This window comes from Lepidochelys kempii, chromosome 1 (genome assembly GCF_965140285.1).
Source record: "Lepidochelys kempii isolate rLepKem1 chromosome 1, rLepKem1.hap1, whole genome shotgun sequence".
In the NCBI taxonomy this organism is placed as follows: Eukaryota; Metazoa; Chordata; order Testudines; family Cheloniidae; genus Lepidochelys; species Lepidochelys kempii.
Window position 1 is genome coordinate 339,910,120 of NC_136380.1, and position 26,818 is coordinate 339,936,937.

Here is a 26,818-nt window from a genome sequence, read left to right on the forward strand (position 1 = left end):
TCTCGAAGCTATCTATGAGCTACTTGGAACTTTTGATCAACAGGAGTCTTCAAGCTCTTCGAACTTTTAGAAGTTCTAGTTACCAATAAAACCAAGTGGACCATTCAGTTCTGATGCACAGCTTCCATGGTGAGAGATCAAAGGGTTTCAAGAACTTCCATCACAAAGATCAACCCACCTTGGTTAGCTCTTTATCTCTTCCCTAGACCTGTCTCTCCTCCTCCGGAGCCCTTTTCACACTGTGTGCCCTGCTGATGGCATACTGTTTCCTTAAAGTGTGCCATTGGCACAGACACACACCCTTCTTCAGCTGCTGGCACAGTGGCAGCCAGAAAACAGATACCAGCTGTTCCTCTGCATTGCACCACTCTGCTCCCCCTAGCTGCCAAATCTCTACCTCACCTCCCACTCTATGGCTCCGATCCTACTTCCTGTATCTCTAAGGTGCTACACGACATTCATCACCATAGTAGTAGCTTTCCTCTCCAGCTTCAAACAACAAAGAGTTCTCATCATTCTAAATGTGCATATGAAAATTAGACATCTTTTGCTTTTCTTCAGAAGATTAATTTAAAGGAGGCAATTCCACCTGCTTACTTTGCTTTGGTCAGTTGGGACTTCTGTGCCTTCTCCCAAAATCTAGGAGAATTTTGAAGGAAAAAAAGGTAACTTAGCTGTATTTAGTGCTGGTGAAAGGTGGTGGAGAATGCCTTGGAGAGCAAGGCATTTATGCATGGTACCGGTTCAGGCATTACAAAATTCCCTACAACACTTTGCCAATGTGCTTGAGTCTTGTTCTGGGAGGACAAGCTCTAGGGATGAGGGGGTAGTTCATTTTTGGTCAATTATCTATTGCACTTCTATTTTGTCCATGAGATTTTAGAATCAAATTTACTCTATGTAGAAAGGCCCATGTAGGGCTTACGTTGGACTTAATTAGTTCATAGGGACTTGTGCAGTATTCTTGCAGAGGAGAAAAAAATTGTCCATTGAGAGCATGATAAATACTTGGGGTGGAATCTTGTTCCCCGTGAAATCAGTGACAAAACTCCCAGTGACTTCAGTGGGGCTAGGATTTCACCCAGTCTGCATACTCAGACTACTTGGTCTTTCTGCTGAGCATCCAAACACGGGTGATGACTTTGTGCTAGTGGTGAGGGCTTTTTTAGTTTAGGTTATGTGAGCACCTCTCCAACAGAAGAGTGAGTTCCCCATTCCACTTCATACAAGGGCCAGCCCAGTTCCGCTGTGCACCTGGCCAGTTTTTAAAGCTGTCCTCAATGTGGAAAGGGCCACAGGACAAAGTTTTAATTTCCTTCTAACTTTAGTCTGTGGAGAAGGCTAAAAATGGAACGCAGTACAATTAGCAGAACCTTGCGGAGAGATTTAGAGCCCAATCATAATTTACATTTGCAGATATGTAGATCTCTAAGTGCATGGCTTCTGCCCTGATTACTAATTAATGAGGTGCAGAGATGCCTATTGGAAGGCACTGGCTCTGATTAAGTCAGCCTTATGGGGAAAAGAAGCTCTTGCAATCGAGGAAGGAAGGTGATTTTTTTAACATATATTTTAGTAAATTATAGGAATGAATCCAGGGGGAAAAGATGTATAGATTTTTTTTAAACAAAACACACACAGGCAGCCCTACCATCAGGATTGTCTAATGCTTGGAATATGCAGATCTGATATATTTTATAGATTTAGCACACTGTATATTTTGCACATCATATATATTCCTTAAGTCAATAACCTAAATTTTGAATAGATATTATTGTCATCATATTTATTTGAGAGAGGTCTAGAGTACCCTACATAAAACAAGAGTCAATATGGGTCTCATAATTAAGAGCAAAACATCCAGTTTGATTCTAAATTGAGCCTAGAGTCAGAGAAGCATCCTTATTCAGGAAGGGTGTTTAGATACATGCTTAACTTGAAGAATATACCTAAGTCCAATTCAGACAGTGCTTAAATATTTTCCTGAATATGGGAACTTCTCTTTCCACTCCCATGTTATTTTAATCTCAGAAGGTTATCAGCATCAGGTATTACTAATTGCTAAGGAACTCCACAACTTCTGTAGCAGGATACCAACAAGAGACAAACAAAACAAAGCCATGACACAGAGAATGTATCAAGAAGAGAGGAAAGGACATTTCCTCCCTTCTTTAAACTGAATTGGGAGTTCAAAGCAGGTCAACTTTTTTCCAGACCTCTCAGCTATAGGGACACTTTCTTAAAGGGTTTTAGCTGTATTAAGAGAAAAGCATAAGCCATACCTTGCAGATGTTTTTTAAATGAAAAGAGACACATGCACACACATTAAGTAGGAAATAGGATAATCACTTACCATTAGACTTTTCACTATCTGCGGGTTTCATCTGAATAGGATGATGCATCTAAAAATATAAATGAAAAGACAGTAAAGCAGGTTAGACAGTCACAAAGTCAAGCATTTTACTTTTATTGGCACTGCTGATTTTAGTTGCTCAGGGGGCTAAAACGATACACAATCAATATTAAATAGGCTGGCAAGTCAGAAAGATATAAATTTCAAATGATACCTTAATATTGGCTTTTCTTGAAAGTAAAATGTTAAAGGAGTATTTTATAACCAGCAAGCTTAACCCCCACAATTTACTGGACCCATAGGACTCATATAAACTTTAATTTGCTGTATTTAGTTTCAGAAGACCTCTCAAGTTACAGCCCTCACTGGTTTATGGCATGCATGATTTCTGTTTTACCAGCTTATAACTTTTCTTTTCTTGAGTTTGTTAACAACTAGCAGAACAGAGACAAAATTCTAAAGTAATCTAAGAAATGCCAGGAAGCAACTCAAACCTACACGTCTTGATTTGTTTGGTTTAACAAATGAACTTTGGTTTGTGATTAAGAAGTGTGTGACAACAACTCATCCAGTACCAAAGGGGAAAAGTTCTGTGATTCCCATAGGTGTTGCTTGCTTAGTGACGGGCCTTTTCTTCAAAACACTTTAATCACTCATTCACCAAGCTGCCCTTAGGATGTGGCTACAATCCTGGCTTCATCACACCTCCTAATGCACTTTTCTTTTTCAATCTGTTTCTAAACAATAGGCAAACTCCTGTGTGTAGCCTTATATAGCAATTAACGCAATGTGCTGTACACAAGGGCAATCTACAGTCTCGCATTTGGAATGGCAGACTTTGCCTTTCAGAATGGGGCGCTGCACCATGTCACTCCCCTGGCAGCTACAAGACTTTTGATCTGAAAACACATTACAAACTGGAGCTTTTTCTTTTTGTTTTTTACACCTTCCCCCAAATCTCCACCATGTACTCGTTTCTTAGCACGGTGCAAGCACATGACAGCTATTAAGAGAATATCTCTGATGAGCTTGCAGAGCAGTTTCGGTGTACAAATTCCCATTGCACCTCAGTGGTCATTTCTTATTGTTGCTCTCAAGCCTTAGGCACTGATCCTGAAAATTGTCCTATTGGGAAAGACACCTGAGGTCGCATAGAGATCTACTGACTTTAGTGGCGCTCTGCACATGTGCAAGGGTGTGAAGACGCAGAGCTCATTGCAGGATTGGGGCCATAGACCTTTCTTCAGTAATTCCTCCACATTTCACACAGGCATGTTGAATGGTCTGTACTATTATTGCACGCTATGAGCGCAACAGGGCTTGCGCTGCCTGAAACTGTCAACTGCTATTCCAGCTTTATTGAAGAAAGATGCCAAATATGGAATTGGAAAATCAACAATTAAGCAGAAGATGGGAACCACACAATCACGTCAAATGTGCTTAGAGCCAGAGAGGAAGAGAAAATGACTAGCATGTGTGGTTTTTGGTAGTGGTATTTAGTTTTCAATGCTGTACTTGCTGGATTCCTTGGCAAGTAGAGAACATTATTGTGAATCTTCCATAGAATCTGCTCAAAGTTCAGAATGTCCCTCAGTCCCACAAATCAATACATTCCTTGCACGACTTGCAAAACCTCTTCTGTTTCATTCCCTACAGTGCCTTAAGGAACAAACAGAGCCATATGGTGCACGTAGTCTTCTATTTTAACAATCCCGTTTTCTTTGATCCATTTATTTCCCAACCAGACTCTAACAGCTCAGTGCCCGTCTGCCATCTTTCTGATTTTCATCTAATATATAGGGAAGGGGAATGACTATTATGCTCTGTTTCCTTTACCTGATGTTTAATTGTTATCTTGATATCAGCAATATTAAGAGATTTAGGTTAGATATTAGGAAAAAATTTCTAACTACAAGGATAGTGAAGCCCTGGAACAGGTTACTTGAGGAGGTTGTGGAAACCCCTTGGAAGTTTTTAAGAACAAGTTTAACAAACATCTGTCAGGGATGGCCAAGGTATACTTAATCCTGCCTCAATGTGGGGTGGGTTGGGTGAAAGGGGTAGACTAGATGACCTTGTGAGGACCCTTTCAGTCCTATGTTTCTATGTGCACTGCCGGGGAATTTAAGTTCATGGGAATGTGGGAAAGTGCATCACGCCCATCAAGAGAAAAAAAATCAAACAAGAAAAAAGTGGCGTAACTTGCTTAAATGAGCCTATTATCTGCATTGCCTCTTTGCTAAGCATTTGAAAGATGAAGTCATCAATGTGCTAAAGGAATTGTCTAGGGTGATGCAAGAGGGTGTAACTAGGAGCAATGAGCAAAGGAAAATGTAGGCTGACTGTTCCAGATATATTGTCTGACATTAAGGTCTTTAATGGAGAACAGTCTCCTGAGGGAAGTGCTAGAATTCACATTGCTTGGGTAATGTCAGATTGACAAAGCCCTGGAGAACATGCAGTCATGAAAAACCAACTCAACCTACCTATTACACTAGATGGGGAATCAAACTATCTTCCTGTATTTATACAGCACTTAATACTACAGCATCTAAGCAGATAGATTTAGACCAGAGCTGGTTCCTGAAACTGGTTCCATCTATAATTTCTATGAGTTTAGGGTTCTAAAGTGAAGGATCTTTTTATTTTCATCCTAGAGAGGTTAGACATAGATGTCAATTGCGGATCAAGCTCATAAGGAAAGTGTTCTTTGTAGTGGTTACTGTCAAAAAGCCATAATCATTTGGCACTTTATCACCATAAGCAATGTTTTTTCAGGGAGCCCAGAACTATGGGTGGCCTTCTTACCCCTCTGCCTTAGCAACAGAGAGACCTGCTAGAGCTAAACTAAGGACTTGTCTTCACTACCGGGGTAAGCCGACCTAAGTTACGCTACTCCAGCTACGTGAATAACATACCTGGAGTCGACGTAGCTTAGGTCAACTTACAGCAGTGTTTTCACTGCACTGCGTTGACGGGAGATGCTCTCTGGTCGACTTACCTTATTCTTCTCAGCGAGGTGGAGTACCAGGGTCCACTGGAGAGTGCTGTGCCGAGGATTTAGTGGGTCTAAGACCCGCTAAATCGACACCTGCTGCATCAATTGCAGCAGCGACGATCTCCCTGGTAGTGAAGACAAGCTCTGAGTGACAGCTCCCTATCAGTCTGTTAGCCAACCACACAAGTTCCTCTAAAGCTCTGCCAGCTTTAACTATGCCTTCCAGGTAACATTTGATGCACCCTAGTTCCCGAACATCCTGGAAACGGGTTGTTCACCAGTATCCAGCCCCTGTTACTAGACACTCTCCGAAATTACCAAGTCTGCTGTCTCCAGAGTGAGAGTTATGCACACTAGCCTGCTAGCTGAGCTGAGAAGTCACACTTTTGTATTCACACACTAAGAAGAACTTATAGTAAAACAAGAATAAGTTTATTAATAAACAGAGATACTAAACAAAGAGAATAGAAACAGATATGGTTACAAATAAAAGAAAATAGATAAGTTCTAGTCTGGTAGAAGTAGGTTAACTCTAGCAAACTAATCTTCTCTGAAACAGCCTTTTCCCTAAAACCTTTTCTGTGGAGCTTGCTGGTATTCGGTCTGGAGAAGAGCTCTGTGTGGCTCAAAAGCTTGTCTCTTTTACCAGCAGAAGCTTGTCCAGTAAAAGATAGTACCTCGCCCACCTTGTAACTTTCATCATGGCATAATTACCACTGATTTGCTATTAAGCCACTAGTTTGTCCTTTTTGCGAAAAAAAATTCACAGTGCTACTCATGACTCAGTTGTGACTGTGCTTCGCACTGAACTTCAAAATTTCTCAATCAAAACTGTGGGCCTGATTCTCTCCTCACCAACAGCTGTAAATCAGGAGTAACTTCATTGTACTCAACAGAGTTACATTAGGGCCAACTAGCATGAGATCAGAATCAGGCCCTGTGAGAATAACCTGCAGAACATCCACAGTAAGGTGAGTACAAAACATAAAAACAGGGCATCTGGAAAGAAAACGGTGGTAAAAAATGTTACCCTGTTTCCTTACATGAGTGGGCTCATGTTGAGCTTGTTTAACCCTCGCCATCACCAATTGATAAGTTAGCAACCTTTAACACTAGATTCAATAAAACATGCCATTTATAACCTGAAATGGGTTTTACAGAGTCACTGGTTCGCATCTCATTATTAAACTCATTGCTGACCTCTAGAGACAGCTGCCGTGACTATACATATTATAAGCTCTCTACCCATAAAATATTTAAAAGTGTGTGTGGGGGGAATTGAATCTGGAAGTGGTGTGCAGTGAATAAGAAAATTAAAGGGGGCAGAGACAAGGGCTAAATAGGTACTTTCCCTTCCCTCTACAATGAACAAAAGGGAAAATAATTGGAGCATTTTATATCTTGCTTGTATAACTGTAGGCTATAAAGTAATAAAATAGCTGCACTTTCCCAGGTCCTCCAAAAGATTACAGATGATATAAACCTGTTTCAAATTAGATGCCACCCACTAGAATCATGTCATCTACTGAAATGAAGGATTTCATGTATTATCAGAAAGCAGTTATTGTAGATATACATCAGAAAGCCATACACTTATGTATCTCCAGGTGAGTGATTTCTCAATATGTCATGCTTTCATAACTAAAAACAGTGGAGATGCTTTTCTGTGGCTTGAAGGAAGCATTGCTTATAAAAGTTCAGTATTTATGAGAATGATTTTGCAGTTAATAAATAGGGAAGAAACAAAGTAATGCAGGTAAAAAAAATTGCACATCAACACCACCCTGAATGCACCTCAGACCCCAGAGTAAAAGGAAACAACTGGTATTTTCTGTCATCAAGGTTGACTGTAGAACAGCCTCCCAAGAGATCTGGTAAAAGCCCCATGTCTCTGAAACCAAACTGGAGAAATATACTGTAATAGTGAACAATCCTGCATTGTCAAGGTTTTCTGTAGGTCCACTGATGTGCATGATGCTGGACAGACAATAACAATATCTAGCTCTTATGTAGTGCTTTACAGAGGAAGCAAGCATCATTATCCCTATTTTTCAGATGAGGAAACTGAGGCACAGAGCGGTGAAATGACTTGCCCAAGGTCTGCCAGCAGCAGAGCCAAAAATAGAACTCAAGACTCCTGAGTCCCCATACTGTGCGCTACCCACTAAACCACAAGGTCACAGTGCAAAGTATCATAAAAACTAGGACTCCAATCTGACAAATGGATACTAACATGGGTCCACATGGGAATTGGAACAACTGCTTACAAGATGTGCAATCCAATTTAAGTTGATAGGAATTTTACTGTTGGCTTTTCTGGGAGCAGGAGCAGACCACAAGTCATGGCCTACAAGTTAAAGATGACTAATTAGGTGCTTTTCGTTCTTTTTTTCTGGGCAGGTACAACCATGTGTAAATACAACTGTGCTGGAAAAAACACTCTCAGAGGTACAGGTCCTGTCTCACTTTCAAGTGTCAAAGTCATCTTTTCAACAGTAATAACTCTACCTATTTACATTCTTGTCAAAACCATATGACATCTGTAAGGGGGAAAAACAAGCAAGGTAAGAGTCTATTTCTGGCAAAAATTTTGCAAGGAAATTAGATTAACCTGGGTGGAATTCTATCTGGGAATTTGGAGTCTGTCGTGGTGATTAAGTCATCATTTCTGTCAGACTACTCTAATCGGCTGTCAAATACCTTTCCACAGCCCCATCTGTAACTTGGCGTCCTAGTTATTCCGTGTATGTTACCTTCTGTATACAAAACAAATACCAAACAAGGAGGTGTGCACAGTTTAGCATTTAGAAGAGTCATTAGCTGTGATTATTATTGTGTGTTTTCACATCGCACAACAACATAAGCTTACAGCTTGTTTTATTTATTCAAAGAATATTAAAAAACAGGTGTAGTCAAACGTGGAGTGTGAAAGATGAATTGGAGAGAATTCTCAGCAGACATTGGTATGCATTCAGTAACTGCCACCCTAGCAGTAGTTGCTTAACCCTTTCTTCAATATTAGCAGTTAGGGTAGGATATTATAAAATCACTAGGGATTTGGACATCCAATTCCCATTAACTTTGGTGGGAATTGTGTATCCAAACCTTTAGCAGCCTAGTCTCTTAATCTCAGTCTTAATTTCGACATATACTACTGTCCCAGTGCCTTATAAATCCACCTGTCCTGCGGAACGGAGGTTTTTGAATGTGTGTGTTTGTTTTAAAGAGGAGTCCAGTATCAGTCAATGGTATTGTTGTCCCTTCAGTGCTGGAGAAAGGGCTGCTGGGCCTGGTTTTCGGAGGTATGGAATGCCCACGGACCTCAGTGGAATTTGTGAATGCTCAGCATTTCTGAACCGTCAGGCCACGCACATACCGTGCCATGACTAGATTTTGGCTAATAGTCACTATTTTATGATTCATTACAAAAAAATAAAAAATCATGTGGGATTATTTAGTCCCAGTCAGGTGCTTTAATTTCCATGCTTGATGATGGAGATCACCCACTTTCCAACCTGTCCTTGTTGTTTCTGATGCAAAATAAAACCACAAACCAAGCAGTCCCATGTGTCCATGTTGATCATCCTTTGGCTTCAACTAGTTCAACACTTTGGTCGCCCACGGGCCCCTACAATTCTGGGTGAAGGAAGGAGTTTCCTTCAGAGTTCAGCATAATGTGACTCCAAGCAAGGGGCTTAGAAGAGCTCAGCATGCTGAGAGTGACCCTCTATCTCTGTGGCTCTTAATATTGCTCACTCCCCAGTCCTTAATCCTTTCAAAATCCCTAACCCATCAATACCCCTCATTTCCCTGGAGCTCTTAACCCCATTCTTCCCATTTCATGGTCTCTCCTGTTACCTCTTCTCCTCTTGGGTCATCTGTCCCCTCTTCCCCACTGCTGTTTGTGTTTTATTATACCTCCTCTAGTCTCACTCCTCAAATCTCCTTGTTCTGCAGATCACCTCTGAAGAAAACATGATGTAGCTCTTTGGACGATTATGCCAAATGTTCTGGAGAGGTTTCAGAGAACTCCCCTAGGAGTTTAGCAGAGTCACTATGTAAGCGGTTCCGGGGATGAAGAGGAGTTCAGATATCTCCACACACCCTGTGTTAACCAAGTCTGCCTACAGGGGAGGCTTCCTGGGGAGGCGGGAAATAAAGGGACCATGGAAAAAGCAGGGGTAGTAGAGGATGATCAGAGGGCCAGTAAGGCAAGAGGGGAGGAGAGAACTCAACAGATGAGAGAGGGGACTTGAAAAAAAATCTCAGGATGGGGACCAAAAAAAGAAAATCCCAGGATTCTTGTTACTTATATAGACTTTCCCCCCCGCAGAACTTCATCAACAGTGTCCTAACCATGCAAGGGGTGGAACAAAAAGCAACAGGATTAGACAGTGACAGTTCTCAGGCATCTTGTGATTTCTGTCCTTTCAAAGTCAGATGCTTAGTTGGCATAAATCAGAGTAATTCTACTAAAGTCAGAGGTGATTTACATCAGCGGAGAATCCGGCCCTATCTTTGTATTTATAAGGTGTGTGTGTGTGTAGGGGGGAAGCCAGGTCCTAAAAGGATATCTAAATCATTTTTTGAGGGGAGGACTACGATATGTAGGCCTCTTGGGAAAAATAGAATGGGGAGTACTGAAGACAGGGACAATATTTCAGAATGTGACAGATGTGGGGAGGCAACAGAAAGAGAAGGGGAAAATATAAGTGTAAGTGAATTGCCTAATTATAGCATAGGGAATATATTTCAGTTTTTCTCCAAGCTACTGATCCAATTAACCTGTGCTGTTAATTGGACTAGTAGTCCAAAGAAAATTGAAACTGCCCCCTCTACCTTTTATGATAGCCCTTTCCAGCATGTGAAAGTCATGGAAATTCTCCCCACCATTCCCCAAGAGAGAGAACCCTGCAAGAAATTAATCAGGCTCAGTGTTTTAAGAGAGCATCAGTTTTTCAGATTATTGTTCTTTATATATTATTTGTAGGACCATCTGCTATTTGCTAGGAGCTTTCCAAATACATAAGGATGGTCCCCACTCAGAAGAGCTAACAGTCAGATTTTCACATTATTTCATTGGTGACCCATATTTTGTTTGCCTTTGCCAGTCACCAATTGTCTGAGTCCACAGTGACTTTCTGATTAGGGGGATTTTCCTATCTAAGAAAATTGTGTAGAACCACTTCGTTTGCACAAAATTCATTTGGCAATATGCTGCCAATATTGTAGCTATGACTCAAGAGCAGCAGGCTCTACAGAGATGTACCTTCAGGGGAAGGTATATGTTAGTTACTAAACAAATTTGACATCCACCCAAGATGTTATCAGTAAAACACTGCCTTTAATGCAGTGGGTGTTCATGTAAAACAAATTATTAGCTCTCTCAATATATAATGAATTTGTAAGCTGTAGAATATTCTCTATATTAACTGCGGTAACCAACAATGACTAAAATAGGTTTGTTTCAAAGCCCACTGAAGTCAGTGGAAAGACTCCTCTTGCCTTCAGTGGGCTTCCCTGATTAGAGAAGCATCGTTTAGTGGTTGGAGAAAGGACTCTGATTCCCAGCACTGGCTTGTTTAGGTAAGTTGCTTTTTCCTCAGTTTATCCATCTGTAAAAAAGAGTCTAATATGTTGCTACCACATTAGTGTGTTGTCAGGCTCAATCAATTAATATGTGTAATGTGTTCATAAGAAATATCTTCCATTCACAAGTCCATAAGCCACGTTCTTTGTTCTGTGTCTATAGAACACCCAGCACAAAGGTCTCCAGGTCCATGACTGGGGCTCCTAGATGTTAATGCCATACGAATAAAGAAAAGCTTTAATATATCCATATATGTGAATAGGGTTTGTGCACAACAAATATAGTCCCTGTCACAATGCATAACATCATTATGTTCTATTCGGAACACAGGAACAAGCCAAGAGCTTGTTTCAACAAGTTGTTTCTTTCATACGAGAACATTGACACTGCTGAAATTCAATGACTTTTGGAGGTTTTCCAAGTCAGTCGTTTGAAACACACTATATTCCATTTTTTAAAATTCAAGTTAAATTGAACATGAACTTGAGTGACTTAAAATAATGCTGCGCTTTAAAATAAATGCATATCAAATTGAGATATATATTGAATGGTAAATACCATATGTCTCCCCAAACAATAGCTTGCATTTCTTTTGGTAAATATTCCTGATATTTTATTAAGCGTCTTGTAATCTACCTTGGATAAAGATACTACGTACCTGAGCACCTGGTTTAAAGCTAAACTAACAATCATTTCACTTAGCTGACCCTTGATGTAAAGGAGTAGTGTGGTCAAATCATCTGCAGACCTGAACTGAAATTCGTATTCTAAAGATCCCTTCCATAGTTTACCTCCCGCATTCTGCTGTTCTGCCAGCCACCTTTATGAATTAGCATATAACACTTTGTCTTCTTTAAAAATTATAACCTCACCCCCCCACCTCCAGTCTGGTGGTTTTAGAAATGACAACTTCATTTCATAATGTACGCTCCCGTTCACTGAGTCCTCTCACTCCTTTCCACCCACCCATGCTACTGTGACTTTGGGACATAGGCAAGTCAGATAGAAGTACCTCCCTTCCTTAACTTCGCTCTGACATTTTGCCTTCATAATCAACTACAAACAAAAATGATTAACTGTCTTTTCTTCAGACAAATGAGCCTTTACAAAACCCATTCAATCCTAAAAATAATATCAACTTGGATTCTACATCTTGTTTGGAATAATGCCTTGGGGCTACTTTGTGTTATCCGTGCTTAAAAAACAAACCCATTAAAACATCTGAGCAAAACACCAGATATTGTTTTAACAGTGATATTTATTCATCTCATCGGTGCCAGCAATAACTTTTGTTGACATTTTGCCAATTGAAGTTTGCACTCCAATATTTTCTTCCTTCGTCACACTACTACGGCACCATCCATCCAAAGATCACAGAGTGCTTCACTAATCATCGACTGAGGTTCCCATAGTTCCCTTCGAGGTATGGTATATAATTATCCCTACTTCTGAAGAAAATGAAAATGAAGCACAACGAGGTGATGGCCAAAGTAATACAGTGAGTCATTGCCAAAGCGTGGATTAGAACCCCGGCGTCATTGCTCTGCCTATCTATGGTACTTATACAGCCCCTTTGACCTTATATAAATTCTTCACCATCTCTAATATACTGGTATTTAATGTATGAGGTAGGGTAGTGCAATTATCCCCATTTTATATGTGACACAGAGGAACTTAGGGTATGTCTACACTGCACGGTAAGCCCAGGTCTGTGGGACCTGGGCTTGTGGACTTGGTGTTAGCAAGCCTGTGCTTGGGTGTCCACACTGCATGGTAAATCTGGATTTATAATTGCTTGGCCTGGTTCTCACAGCCATGCTAATGCACCCAGACCTTCTGACTCAGGTCTGTGGAGTGATCTGCATCTACTCTGCAAAATAAGAGGGTTTGGACCCAAGTCACAGCAGGACATGGACTCTGATTAACCCCGCCTAACAGTGTCCTAGAACCTGGGTGCTTGCTGACCCGAGTCACAATGATTTGTGTCTGGACAGAAGGGCCCCTGGGCTTAGTATGCAGTATAGCTCTACCCTCAGTGACTTGCCCAAGGTCACACAGGTAACCAGTGGCAGAGCAGGGATGTGAACCCAGGTCTCTCAAATCTCAGAACCAGTGGGTCATCATTCCTACAAGAACTATCACCACAAGGGCACCAGGCCTCCTTACTGCCATTTGGTAAAGTTTTCAAAGGTGCCTAAGTGATTTAGAATCCCAAGTCCCATTTCCAAAAGTGACTTAAGCACCTAGGAGCCTAAGTCTTATTGCATGCCACTCAGGTACTTTGAAACTGTACCCTGTAACTCCCTACTTGGAGCTATTATCTGTACCCGTTAGTGGATTCATTGCATTTTCTCTTCACTAGCTAGTTTGTATCCCTTTACTGTAAAAAATACTAGCATCACATGAGGAGAAGTGTCTCACAGAAAGGAAAAATACTGAACTTCACTAGAATCCGGAGACAAACAACTAAAATGACTACAGGGTTGCGGTATGCAGCAGTATGCAAGCACACTGCGATCTCCTTACGTGCCATTTTCAAATGTGTACACAACTGCCTGTTTTGCACGAGGAAAAGAACTCCTCATGTGTACAACTAGGAAACTCAGGCCATAACACCCCCTAATTTTTTATTCTCAAGCTCCGACCAGCCTTTCAGGCTTTGGCGTGCATTCCAAATCAATGGCAAGGCTGCTGTTTTCAATGAAGTAATTTTTGAATCACGTGAGTGCAAAAGGACCATGTTCTTGGATGGAAAACAGGGCTGGAGCAAAACAATCCAGGGGCCCCACACATGCCATAACATAGGGCTTACCTACGTCTCTACTCCTATAGCCCCCCAGAACGGCAGCAGAATGGAGTCCCTATGTTCTCCCCAGGAGTGGCAGTAGTTATTCCAGCAGCAGGGCATATACGCTTGAGTGAGCTGGATAAATCTGCTGCTCTCTTCTCCTTCCACATTCAGAATCCTCTGCTGGATAGGCGTTGCTGAGGGCTCCCCCAGAGCAGTGGCTCTTGGCATTAACACCCCCCTGAGATGAACAGGACAGTTCTCCTTTTTCAGAGCTATCATTTCTGGCTCTCTGTAGACTCTGGAAGAGGACCCCCACACTGGTTACACTGGGGTCTCGTTTTCAACATTTTCCTTGCAATCATGTTGGCTAAAACCTTATTTTGTCTTTGCTCCTTAAACGAAAGCTGAGATTCCAGCCTTATCAGGTGACTGCAGGAGTTGAGGCACTAGGCACTTTTTTACAGTGCCTAGGCTCTAATCTGGCTGTGGGGAAAACCTCTCTTTTTCATGCTCTGAGTCCACAAAAACAGCTACATTTAATGTTACCAGTTTACCAAAGAGAATTCACTCTCAGGCTAGGAATAATCATGCGAAATTTTTAGCTCAAATAAAAGCTTTTTAGAAAGAAAAAAAAAACCCCCACCAGAAAATAGTGTCTTCTATAATGAAAGTTCCTGCTCAGCTAGGACTTAGAACATTCCTACTGTGACACAAAGATGCCTATCGTGTAGGAGCTTCATTTGACCATATCACTTTGTTCTGCACTTTTCTGCGTAAGCACCTTTGTAACCAGCACATGGGGAAATCACGATGTGATTACTGAAGTGCGACATATCCCATACCTCAAGCTGCATCACTGCAAAGATCAAACTAACACTTTAAAATGAATGACAGGTGGCAAAAATGTGAAAGGTAGCAACATTTTAGTAGGGCAAGAAAGTATACCTCTGGACTCCCTTTTTTCAGTGACAACACCCCAGATCCAGTTGTCTTCTCCTTCATTTGTGACTTCTCTAAGTCTCTGGGACACAGCCACCTCCAGCCACTCCTTCTGTTTTGCACCATGGGGTTTGTTCATCTTACCAGCAAACCTTCTGCCTGATTCGCTGTGCAGAATGAAAGGTCACCTTGGACCACTGGCTCACCTAGTCTTCTGTCAGAATGTGAAGTCTATTATTTGACTCAAAACTAAAATTCTAGCTTGTTTTATGATATTATATATGTACACATCTTTTAAAACATTGCTATTGGAAGTACTTAATATTTGCATTACAATATAACAGCAAGAACATCTTACATTTAAAGAATATGATCACGATAAGCCTAAAATAGGCAAAAAGATAATGTCCATTGAAATGCTTCCTTTCAAATTAGAAAGGAGGGCATGAAGGTTTATAGAAAGTCTTAGCGGTGTTGATGTGGACCTTCTGCACTTTTCACTTAGAAAAGGCGAGGAAGAGCTTTGAGCCAGGAACACATTTCTTTATTCACAATTCCTGTTCTCCAGTGCAAATCAGTCAACCTTTCTCCTCATTACCAGCTGAATACTAAGGCCTGGTCTACACTACGAGTTGAGGGCGAATTTAGCAGCGTTATCTCGATTTAACCCTGCACCCGTCCACACGATGAAGCCCTTTTTTCTGACTTAAAGGGCTCTTAAAATCGATTTCTTTACTCCACCCCCGATGAGGGGATTAGCGCTGAAATCAGACTTGCTGGGTCGAATTGGGGTACTGTGGACACAATTCGATGGTATTGGCCTCTGGGAGCTATCCCAGAGTGCTCAGTTGTGACCACTCTGGACAGCACTCTCAACTCAGATGCACTGGCCAGGTAGACAGGAAAAGGCCCACGAACTTTTGAATCTCATTTCCTGTTTGGCCAGAGTGGCGAGCTCACTTGCACAGGTCACCATGCAGAGCTCATCATCACAGGAGACCATGCAGTTCCAGAATCACCGAACAACTCCAGCATGGACCGAACGGGAGGTACGGGATCTGATCGCAGTATGGGGAGACGAATCCATGCTGGAAGAACTCCGTTTGAAAAGACGAAATGCCAAAATATTTGAAAAAGTCTCCAGTGGTATGAAGGACAGAGGCTATAACAGGGACCCTCAGCAGTGCCGCATGAAAATTAAGGAGCTCAGGCAAGCCTACCAAAAAAACAGAGAGGCAAACGGCCACTCCGGTTCAGAGCTCCAGATATGCCGCTTCTATGATGAGCTGCATGTCATTCTAGGGGGTGCAGCCATCACTACCCCAACCCTGTGCTTTGACTCCATCTAACGAGTGGAAGACAACACAGAAGCGGGTTTTGGGGGCGAGGAAGATGATGATGAGGAGGAAGTTGTAGATAGCTCACAGCAAGGAAGCTGAGAAACCGGTTTCCCCAACAGCCAGGATCTGTTTATCACCTGGACCCAGTACCCCCTGAACCCACCCAAGGCGGGCTCCTGGACCCTGAAGGCAGAGAAGGGACCTCTGGTGGGTGTACCTTTGTAAATAGTATACATGGTTTAAAAGCAAGCGTGTTTAATGATTAATTTGCCCTGGCATTTGTGGCCAGTACAGCTACTGGAAAAGTCTGTTAACGTGTCTGGGGATGGAGTGGAAATCCTCCAGGGACATCTCCATAAAGCTCTCCTGGATGTACTCCCAAAGCCTTTGCAAAAGGTTTCTGGGAAGGGCAGCCTTATTCTGTCCTCCATGGAGGACACTTTACCATGCCAGGCCAGTAGCATGTAGTCGGGAATCATTGCAGAACAAAGCATTGCAGTGTATGGTCCCGGTGTTTGCTGGCATGCAAACAACATCCATTCTTTATCTCTCTGTGTTACCCTCAGGAGAGTGATATCATTCATGGTCACCTGGTTGAAATAGGGTGGTTTTAGTAAGCGGACATTCAGAGGTGCCCGATCCTGCTGGGCTGTTTGCCTGTGGCCAAACAGAAATCTTCCCCACTGTTAGCCACGCGGTGGGGGGAGGGGTGAAGCCATCATCCCAGAGAATTGTGTGTGTGTGGGGGGGTGGAAGGTGGGGGGTTAGTTGGGTTTCTGCTGCACATGAACCCGGAAACCACAGCCCCTCCTTTTAAATTGCCAACCCATTTTTAATGGCCAGCCCAACGGCTACTTCATATGGAAATGAGGGCACTGCTGTTTGAAACCATTCCCACATGTTATGAAGGTTAAAGAAGCCAAAAGACTGTGGCTTACCATGGCTGCCTGCAAGCTGAATTCTGCTGCCCGTCCCTGTGTGAGTGATCTCTCACACCAAACTGGCATACCCTCAATAAGAGGCAAAATGCGACCTTGTAATGAAGGCACATGTGCTATGTAATGTTAACAGCAAGGTTTACTGTGAAAGAGTCTACCCATTGTTCTATAAAATGTTTCTTTTTAACTACCACTCAACCTTTTTTTTCCCATCCACCAGCTGCATATGTTTCTCCTTCCCAGAGGCTAGTGAAGATTAGAAGGCGAAAAAAAACGCACTCGTGATGAAATGTTCTCTGACCTCATGCCGTCCTCCCACACTGACAGAGCACAGCAAAATACATGGAGGCAGATAATCTCAGAGTGCAGGAAAACACAATATGACTGAGAGGAGAGGTGGTGGGTTGAAGATGGTAGGTGGCGTCAGCTGGCTGAAAGAAGGCAGGAATCAATGCTCAGGCTGCTGGAGGATCAAACTCATATGCTCCAGCGTATGGTTGAGTTGCAGGAAAGGCAGCAGGAGCACAGACCGCTGCTACAGCCCCTGTGTAACCAACCACCCTCCTCCCCAAGTTTCATAGCCTCCTCACCCAGACACCCAAGAATGCGGTGGGGGGGGCCTCCCAGCCACTCCACCCCAGGGGATTACCCAAGCAACAAAAGGCTGGCATTCAATAAGTTTTAAAGTGCTGTGTGGCCTTGTCCTTCCCTCCTCCACCACCCCACCGGGTGCTTCCCTCCTCCACCATCCCTCCTGGACTACCTTGGCAGTTATCTCCCTATTTGTGTGATGAATTAATAAAGAATGCATGAATGTGAAGCAACAATGATTTTATTGCCTCTGCAAGCGGTGATCGAAGGGGGGAGGGAAGGGTGCTTAGCTTACAGGAAAGTTGAGTGAAACTGGGGGTGGGGGGGCGTGCTTCCATCAAGGAGAAACAAACAGAACTTTCACACCATAGCCTGGCCATTCCTGAAACTGGTTGTCAAAGCTTCTCTGATGCACACCGCGCCCTCTTGTACTCTTCTAACCACCCTGGTGTCTGGCTGCGTGTAATCAGCAGCCAGACAATTTGCCTCAACCTCCCACCCCGCCATAAATGTCTCCCCCTTACTCTCACAGATATTGTGGAGTGCACAGCAAGCAGTAATAACAGTGGGAATATTGGTTTCGCTGAGGTCTGAGTCAGTAAACTGCGCCAGTGTGCTTTTAAACGTCCAAATGTACATTCTACTACCATGCTGCACTTGCTCAGCCTATAGTTGAACAGCTCCTGACTACTGTCCAGGATGCCTGTGTACGACTTCATGAGCCATGCATTAAGGGGTAGGCTGCGTCCCCAAGGATAACTATAGGCATTTCAACATCCACAACGGTTATTTTCTGGTCTGGAAAGTAAGTCCCTTCCTGCAGCTGTTCAAACAGACCAGAGTTCCTGAAGATGTGAGCGTCATGCACCTTTCCCGGCCATCCCACTTTGATGTTGGTGAAACTTCCCTTGTGATCCACCAGTGCTTGCAGCACCATTGAAAAGTACCCCTTTCAGTTTATGTACTCGCTGCCTTGGTGCTCCAGGGCCAAGATAGGGATATGGGTTCCGTCTATTGCCCCACCACAGTTAGGGAATCCCATTGCAGCAAAGCCATCCACTATGACCTGCTCATTTCCCAGAGTCACTACCCTTGATAGCAGCAGCTCAGTGATAGTGCTGGCTACTTGCATCACAGCAGCCCCCACAGTAGATTTGCCCACTCCAAATTGATTCCCGACTGACTGGTAGCTGTCTGGCGTTGCAAGCTTCCACAGGGCTATCGCCACTTGCTTCTCAACTGTGAGGGCTGCTCTCATCTTGGTATTCTTGCGCTTCAGAGCAGGGGAAAGCAAGTCACAAAGTTCCATGAAACTGCCCTTACGCATACAAAAGTTTTGCAGCCACTGGGAATCGTCCCAGACCTGCAACACTATGCGGTCCCACCAGTCTATGCTTGTTTCCCAGGCCCAGAATAGGTGTTCCACGCCATGAACCTGCCCAACTGACACCATGATGTGCACATTGCAGAGGCCCATACTTTGTGAGACGTCTATGTCCATGTCCTCATCACTCTCGTCACCGCACTACAGTCGCCTCCTCCTTGCCTGGTTTCGCTTTTCTTGCAGAGTATGGTTCTGCATATCCTGTTGGATAACACGTGAGGTATTTATAGTGCTCATAATTTCCGCAGTGATCTGAGCAGGCTCCATGTTACCAGTGCTAAGGCGTCTGCACTGAAAAAAGGCGCGAAACGATTGCCTGCCGTTGCTCTGACGGAGGGAGGGGCAACTGACAACATGGCTTACAGGGTTGGCTTACAGGGAATTAAAATCAACAAAGGGGGTGGCTTTGCATCAAGGAGAAACAGAATGGCCCCCTCAAGGATAGAATTCAAAACCCTGGGCTTCGAAGGCCGTTGATTTCACGGAGGGAGGGAGGAAGGGAGGAGAAAATGAATACAAAACAAATCTGGTCTATTTCATGTTTTGATCCACTTCATCTGTCCTTATACATCTTGCCGGCGGCAGACGGTGCAGTACGACTGCTGGCCATCGTCATCTCCTGGGTGCTCGGCAGAAGACGGTGCAGTAGGACTGCCGGCAGGACTGAATCACCCTGAGACGAGACTTAAAAGGGAAATGACCTGGCTGAGTCACTCCCATGTTTGCCCAGGTGCCCCTGACCGACCTCACCAAGGTTGGCTAAAAGAGCACCCTGGAGTACGGTGACAATGGCTACCAGTCATACTGCACTGTCTGCTGCCAAAAGGCAATGAGGTGCTGCTGTGTAGCAATGCAGTACCGCATCTGCCAGCACTCAGGAGACATACAGTGACGGTGAGCTGAGCGGGCTCCATGATTGCCGTGGTATGGCATCTGCACAGGTAACCCAGGAAAAAAGGCGTGGAATGATTGTCTGCCATTGCTTTCATGGAGGGAGGGAAGGGGGTGCCTGATGATATGTACCCAGACCCACCCCCAACAATGTTTTTGCCCCATCAGGCATTGGAATTTCTACCCAGAATTCAAATGGGCAGCAGAGACTGCAGGAACTGCGGGATAGCTACCCACAGTGTAACGCTCCGGAAGTCGACAGGTTGCCTCGGTATTGTGGACGCACTCCATCGACTAAATGCACTTAGAGCATTTGTGTGGGGATACACACAATCGACTATATAAAAACGCTTTCTACAAAACCGACTTCTATAAATTTGACCTAATTTCATAGTGTAGACATAGCCTAAGTCCCTTCCAGATTTATTAGAAGGCCTTACATGGGCCCCCAAACTACCTTGGAATGTGCAAGTTTATAAAACAATTTCAAGGACTAGCCACAGTTTTTAGCCGAAAGGGTTTTTGAATGAATGACATGCTAGGGTCCCAAGTCTCTAGACTGGAGTATATTGAAAAATTCAGCTAGGAGTCATGGCTAATTGCACCCACATTCATGCAAATATCTGTTTATCAAGATGTCAGCTGAGACTTTCTGATCAACAGGGCTGGGTTATCAACAACATCTTTCCTCTCAAAATGTTTTAGAAAGCTGGGACTCTGCTATTGACTTTACATGGAAGTCGTTTGGGTACTAGGATGATGCATGGTAGTATAAAACTGAAAACCAATTGATCAACAAATAGATAGACAGGAGCTGATTAGCCAGATTTGTACTGTTAAACTGTTCTCATTAACCAATAATGTGTATTGTATTTGAAAATCTGACTAATAAGGGCCAACATCAACTCCCCAGCAAGGAACTGCAAATACTTTATTTATGGATTTATCTGTGACCAAAGAAGTTACCAAAGTTTTCTTACAATTTTCTCTTATCCTTGCCTGGGACTAAAACAGAATGGGGCCAAATCCTCAGCTGGTGTACATGGGCACAGCTCCATTGAAACCAATGGCATTATGCCTGTTTATAACAACTGAGGATTTGATCCTTAGATTCTATTTAATACCCCACTGTATCCTACTGAGCTTAAGTTTTACTAATTCTCTTTAACTGTCAAATACTGTGTCAAAATGAAAGTCATCAATGTTAGTACAATACTCTATAATGGCAAAACATTTTGATATTCTATGAGGACAGGAATGTTACTGCATTCTTAAATTATACACAGACACCAGAACACATCTGTAAAATTACCTACAATCCACTGTGTAGGTATATAAAGTTACAAACAGCAGCAGCAAAAAAGTGTACATTAAGAAGTCAAGTAACCTCATAACTTTCTGTTGTGTAAACCCATTCTCCTACTTCCTTGATGTCTCTCTATCATATCTAACGCACCTTATCAGATCTTTCTTTGTGGCAGGTAATATACATTTTCCATGTCTTTAACATAGGGTTGCCAGGTGTCCGGTTTTTGACTGGAATGCCCGGTTGAAAAGGGACCCTCGCGGCTCTGGTCAGCATTGCTGATTGGGTTGTTAAAAGTCCGGTCGGTAGTGAACTGGGGCTAAGGCAACCTCCCTGCCTGCCATGGCACCACACAGCTCCCGGAAGCAGTGGCATGTCCCCACTCCAGTTCCTACACATAAGGTAGTCTGGGGCCCCCGTACACTGCCCCTGCACCAAGTGTCGGCGCTGCAGCTCCCATTGGCCAGGAACCACAGCCAATGGGAGCTGTGGGGCAACGCCTGCAGATAGGGAAGAGTGCAGACCCCCTGGCCGTGCCTCTGCATAGGAGCCGGAGCGGGGACATGCCGCTGCTTCCAGGAGCTGCTTGAGGTAGATGCCACCTGGAGCCTGCACCCCAACCCCCTGCCCAGGCCTGATCTCCCTCATGCCCTATGAACCCCTTGATCCCAGCACAGAGCCCCTTCCTGCATCCCAACCCCCTCATCCCCAGACCCACTCCAGAGACTGCGCCCCCAGCCGGAGCCCTCACCCCCCCTGTACCGCAACCCCCTGCCCCAGCCCTGATCCCTCTCCCATCCTCCAAACCCCTCGGTCCCAGCCCGGAGCACCCTCCTGCACCCCAACCCCCTAAGCCAGCCCAGTGAAAATGAGCGAGTGAGGGTGGGGAGAGCGAGCGACGGGGGGCAGGGTCTTGGAGAAGGGGTGGGGCCTTGGAGGAGGGGTGCAGCAGGGGGCGGGGCAAGGGTGTTCCGTTTTGTGGACCTAGAAAGTTGGCAACCCTACTTTAATATTCTCTGCTCAACTAAAGTGTGCTCTCCACTCTCTCTCTGAAAATAGTTCCCCCTTACAAAAAATCCAACGGGCAATAATAGCAAGAAATATAGAAATAAATCTTGAGGGTTTTTTGGTTATTCTTTTAATAAGTTCCAGCTGTGAGTGATATTTAAAGAAACTTGTGATTAATTGGTTATTACACTGAAACATGATTCTAGAAACATCTCCACATATTTCTTCTAATGATACTCTAATATTAATTAGAGTCCCCAATGAAGTGATTAGACAGCAGAGTGAGTGCAGGATGTTGCTGTTGAGAGCAGGCATAGTAAAATGCGTTGGGCTGGGCATATATCTAGGCTCACTGACAATCGATGGACTGCAGCTGTCGCCAAGCGGTACCCAGGGGAACTGAAATGACCACTCAGCCGAGCTCCAAAGAGATGGCAAGACTTTATTGTGAAAAGACATGGCCACACATGGAATAGGAAGGCCAGGATACAAGAAGAATATAAAACGTGTTCTGATTGGCGCAATCTATATGAGGGCTGAAGGACTCATTGATCAAGGTGAATACTTTATTGGCAAAAGGGGAACTATCAATGTGTAATCAAAACTAACTTTCTTCCCCCCCTTTAATATGTTTACAAAGCTCATGTAATAATTTGGGTTAGGATCTGATTCTGAATGTGGTCCACATATGATATTCCCAAAGACTGAGCCCTCTGATTAGCCTGAAAAATGTGTTATGATTTTTTCTTATATACCACACATAACATATAGTATATGCAAATACTTGTTTCCTTACTTATTTCTTATACAGGAAAACTCCCTTACATTTCACTAGAATCTTTGCCTGTGCAAAGACCACAAGGTTCTCTCTCTGTATTGTGTTTTATGGGGCAGACCCTCAGCTACAGCCAAAGAGCACAGCTCAAGGGATGCTTTGCACAAGTGGTATAAAGTTTAACTGGCCTAGGGAGGATATCCCCAGTATAAGCTTGATCCTCTGATGGCATAAAACTAACATGAGGGCTTGGACATTGTTCACCCTCCCTGCAGCCAGGGGTCACATTACTGGCTATGCACTGTCCTGGACCTGCAACTGCTTTGTGCAGGCGGTTTCCCCTGCACAAGGTTAAAGCAGCAACCGGGACGCTGCAACTTCTATCAGGCCACTAGAGGTTGAATGAAAAAAACAGCCGAAGACTGTCGTGGTCCACAGCCATGACCCGCTGTTATCTAGCTACCCCCTCTTTTGCTTGCCAGACTGTCAGCAGGGAGGATGAGAGGCAAAGGAGCCTCTTTGTCAGCTCTATGCTACCCGTTCATCCCCCTTCCCATCGGGGTCATCCTCCCTGGGTCAACAAAATTTAGGGACAGATTTCACCAATAGTACTATGCAAAGGGGCCATACCACATGAGCTGGGGTTATATCTTCATACCTGCAGCATGCACGGAAAATCCTACCAAACGAAACCAGAATCACATAATAGAGGAATTATTAATATAAACAGAGCATTTAAATACATGGCCAACTTACAGTCGTTCTTAAATACCATCTCTTTCTTTTTCAACCATATTTATTTTTGCATATATGGCGAGTGAGGATTGTGTGTTCAAACAACCAGACAAATTTCTTATCACAGGAATTGGAGATGGGAAGAATCTATTTGGTCATCTAGACTGTCCTCAGGCCAATGTAGGTTTATTCCCTACAGTATGATTTCTAACATTTTCCCAACTCAAGTACCCCTAAGGATTGGGCTTTCATCTCATTTCCTTTGGAAAACTGAACAGATCCCATTTTCCCCGATAGTCACTAATTTTTCCTTCATGTAGTTTTATTCATATTTTATAATTTTATCCTCCCCTCTATGCATCATCAAAAACAATTCTTTTCCCTCTCTCTTGCTCTTATAGATATAAATGCACCATCTACACCAAGGCTGCCGTAGACCCTGGGGTTGCTGTCCCACAGAACAGCATTTTAACACTTTGTTTTTAACACAGTCTTTGAAATAAACACCCCAGGCAATACTCCAGCACATTTTACTTGGAGGTATTGTCATGATTTGGCCACAAAATAATATTAGTTGCTGTCTAGCGGATACCCACTCGAGCGATGGTCTAGAACACAAACACCAGCTACTTTCAGTCATTAAGATCATTCACACTTGAATGAAAATATAAAAGGCATCGCATACCTTGAAATTCTACATGACGCTGTAATCTCACTGAGGGATTCTAGTAACAGTGAGAACCACGAGAGTGTTTTGTTTAGGTCCACAAGTGGAATTGCTACCTTCATTTATCTACATTTTGGAGATACGTTCTTTTTAAATCATGGTTAAAAACATCTCTCTTCTCCTGCTTAATGTTTTATCTTCCCCCTAATCTCATCTCCTGTATCTCAGGTTCTGTAGTTCTGAATCAATAATAAGGATGTACATATGCTTTTAAAAGATCATTACAGACTCCCAAGGATTATTCCTTTCCTTGCAAAGCTTCTTTTTGCCCTGTAAGAGTATTTTCCACCAAGTGAAACAGGCACCTGTTTCGGCTGTAACTGGTGGGTAGGGGGAGGGGGAGAGGGGTGTCCGGTGTGTATGACAGAGGTCGATCTGTTTGTAAGACTCTCTGGCAGATTGTAAATTCTACTTGCAAATTGTTCTCTCAGAAGAAAAGTTGCTTTCCCCGCCCACCACGCTGAGAGACTGTGCATCTCTGAAATACAGTGGAGCAAGAGCTGGGATTGATTGCAGGCTGGTTTAACGCCACTCCTAATGACAACTTGTGAAGATTAGGAAGTTGTCAGAATCAGATATCAGCAAAGGCATGGGATTGCTTTGTGAAGTCAGTTTGAATTAATTAATGGGTAGCTTCCCTTTGATATCACTTTGATATTTGGCTGCTGCTGGATAAAAATCAACCACAAAGGAAACTTCATTGTGTTTATCATTGCTTAGGACGCTGTTTAGCCAACTGTTTTCTATATCCACTGGTTGCCTTTTTAATTGTCCTGGCATTGTGCATGAGAAATAGGCTTTTATTAATCAATGGAGCTGTGGTGGCATGCTTTTCAGTGACTGCTCCTCTCCACTGCTGAAAATACTTACAGAATATATCCTGGGAGCAAAGTCATTAGGAGATTGCAGCAGTGCTGCAAGTGAAATGATGTACAGCTCCAGAATAAGACAAAACACCAGACTCGGCATTCAAATATATCCTTGTATTTCTTTTCCAGATGAACAGCATTTAAATCCTTTAATGTTACTGCTTTTTGTTTATAGAAAGTATGTAGTGATGACAAGATGTGCACCCTGACAACACACCATATTGGGCTGGATCCTCAGTATGTGCAAAATGGAGTTGTTTACAATAGAGCTACATTGATTTATGTGCGCTGAGGATCTAAACCCATAACCAAAACACTGAACTAAGCAATATTCAGTTACAACCCCCAGTTGTTCTGAAATCTCAGATCTCCAGAAGCACATCGAGCTATATCCTTGGCTGTGTTTTTGGGATGGGCATCCACAACACAGCCTCCTTACTGCTGGCAGGCCAATTCTGACATTTCTTTCACTTTTTTCTTTATCTGAAGGTTTCAGATGTCTATGGAGACCATCCCATAAACAGGGTTGTACTGAAGACAGACCCTTTCATCCAGAAAAATCATAAAAAGGGCTTTATAGACTGCATGGGACATATAAGGATCACCGGACAGTCACTGAAGTATAGCAGTGTCGCAAAACTCTGGGTGGAACGTAGCAGTCGTTCAGCACTAGCAACATTACACAAAGGTTTTTAGCAGCGGAAGTGAAGATTAAATCCTTCTACTGAATTTGGAGAGGGAATATTTAAGTAGGCATGCCATAATTACCCCAAATTGTAGTTTAAAGTAGGCACTGGGATTAACACACTTGCTTTTTTCTGAAAGTGCTGTCTTTAAAGTGGGACCTTGGGTGACTACTAAGTGGTTGTGATCTAGGTTTTACTTCTTAGCCAGTATATAGCATCTTCAACAGCACTGTGCTCCCTAGCAACTTGCTGTAGCACTGTTTCATTACTGGTTCAGATGGGAAAGCGCCAGCTACTGGATCACTAACACGACTAACATGCAGCACCCTGGATTGCCCTGGGAGGTCTCCCTCACAAATAATAATCGGACCATATTTCATGAGATCTGATGAGCATACGGTGCAGAGTGTCACAGCCAACGAGATGGACATGACATAGGAGAGCCCTTTGAAAAAAGGCATATTGCCTGGCAGAGCTGATCACAATAAGTGTGTTGCACATACAATATAAAACCCCCTTGGCAGTCTGGGGTTGTGGGTGTGACCACTAGGCCACGCTTCCCAACCAGACCCCGAGTGGGGACCATTATAGGGCCTAACAGACTCTGCTACCGAAGTTCTCCGATCAGTAGTGCAGGGATGCAAGCATGCCTAGAGTGGATCACCCATAGGGACGCTACTCGAAGAAGAATTAGGTTTTCTACTTTTTTTTTAAAACCAACACTTCCACATAGAAATAAATAACTTAAAAGTAATTAGAATTTTATAAATTGCATCCACTATGGCCTTTCTCCATGAACTAGAATAGTTTGTGATATAATTTCTAATATAACATTTGTTCAGAAGTTCAGAGTCATTGTTTAGAAGATGTAAATACTATTAGTAATGTTGACATCAA

The 26,818-nt window shown here is 43.3% G+C and overlaps 1 protein-coding gene across 25 annotated transcripts in view; it reads right to left on the bottom strand.

Moving 5' to 3' along the window:
• Positions 1-26,818, bottom strand: part of CELF2 (CUGBP Elav-like family member 2) — a 713,903-nt gene that overhangs the window by 81,648 nt on the left and 605,437 nt on the right. For 24 of the 25 annotated variants that reach the window (XR_012156850.2, XR_012156851.1, XR_012156849.2 and 21 more), the window contains one exon: positions 2,354-2,402. Coding sequence is in view for 21 of the 25 variants with exons in the window: in XM_073328795.2 (XP_073184896.1) it covers positions 2,354-2,402 (49 nt within the window). In the remaining 4 variants the exon portion in view is untranslated. Of the gene's footprint in view, positions 1-597; positions 640-2,353; positions 2,403-26,818 lie in introns of those variants that run through there. The other variant, XM_073328807.2, reaches the window with a different exon arrangement.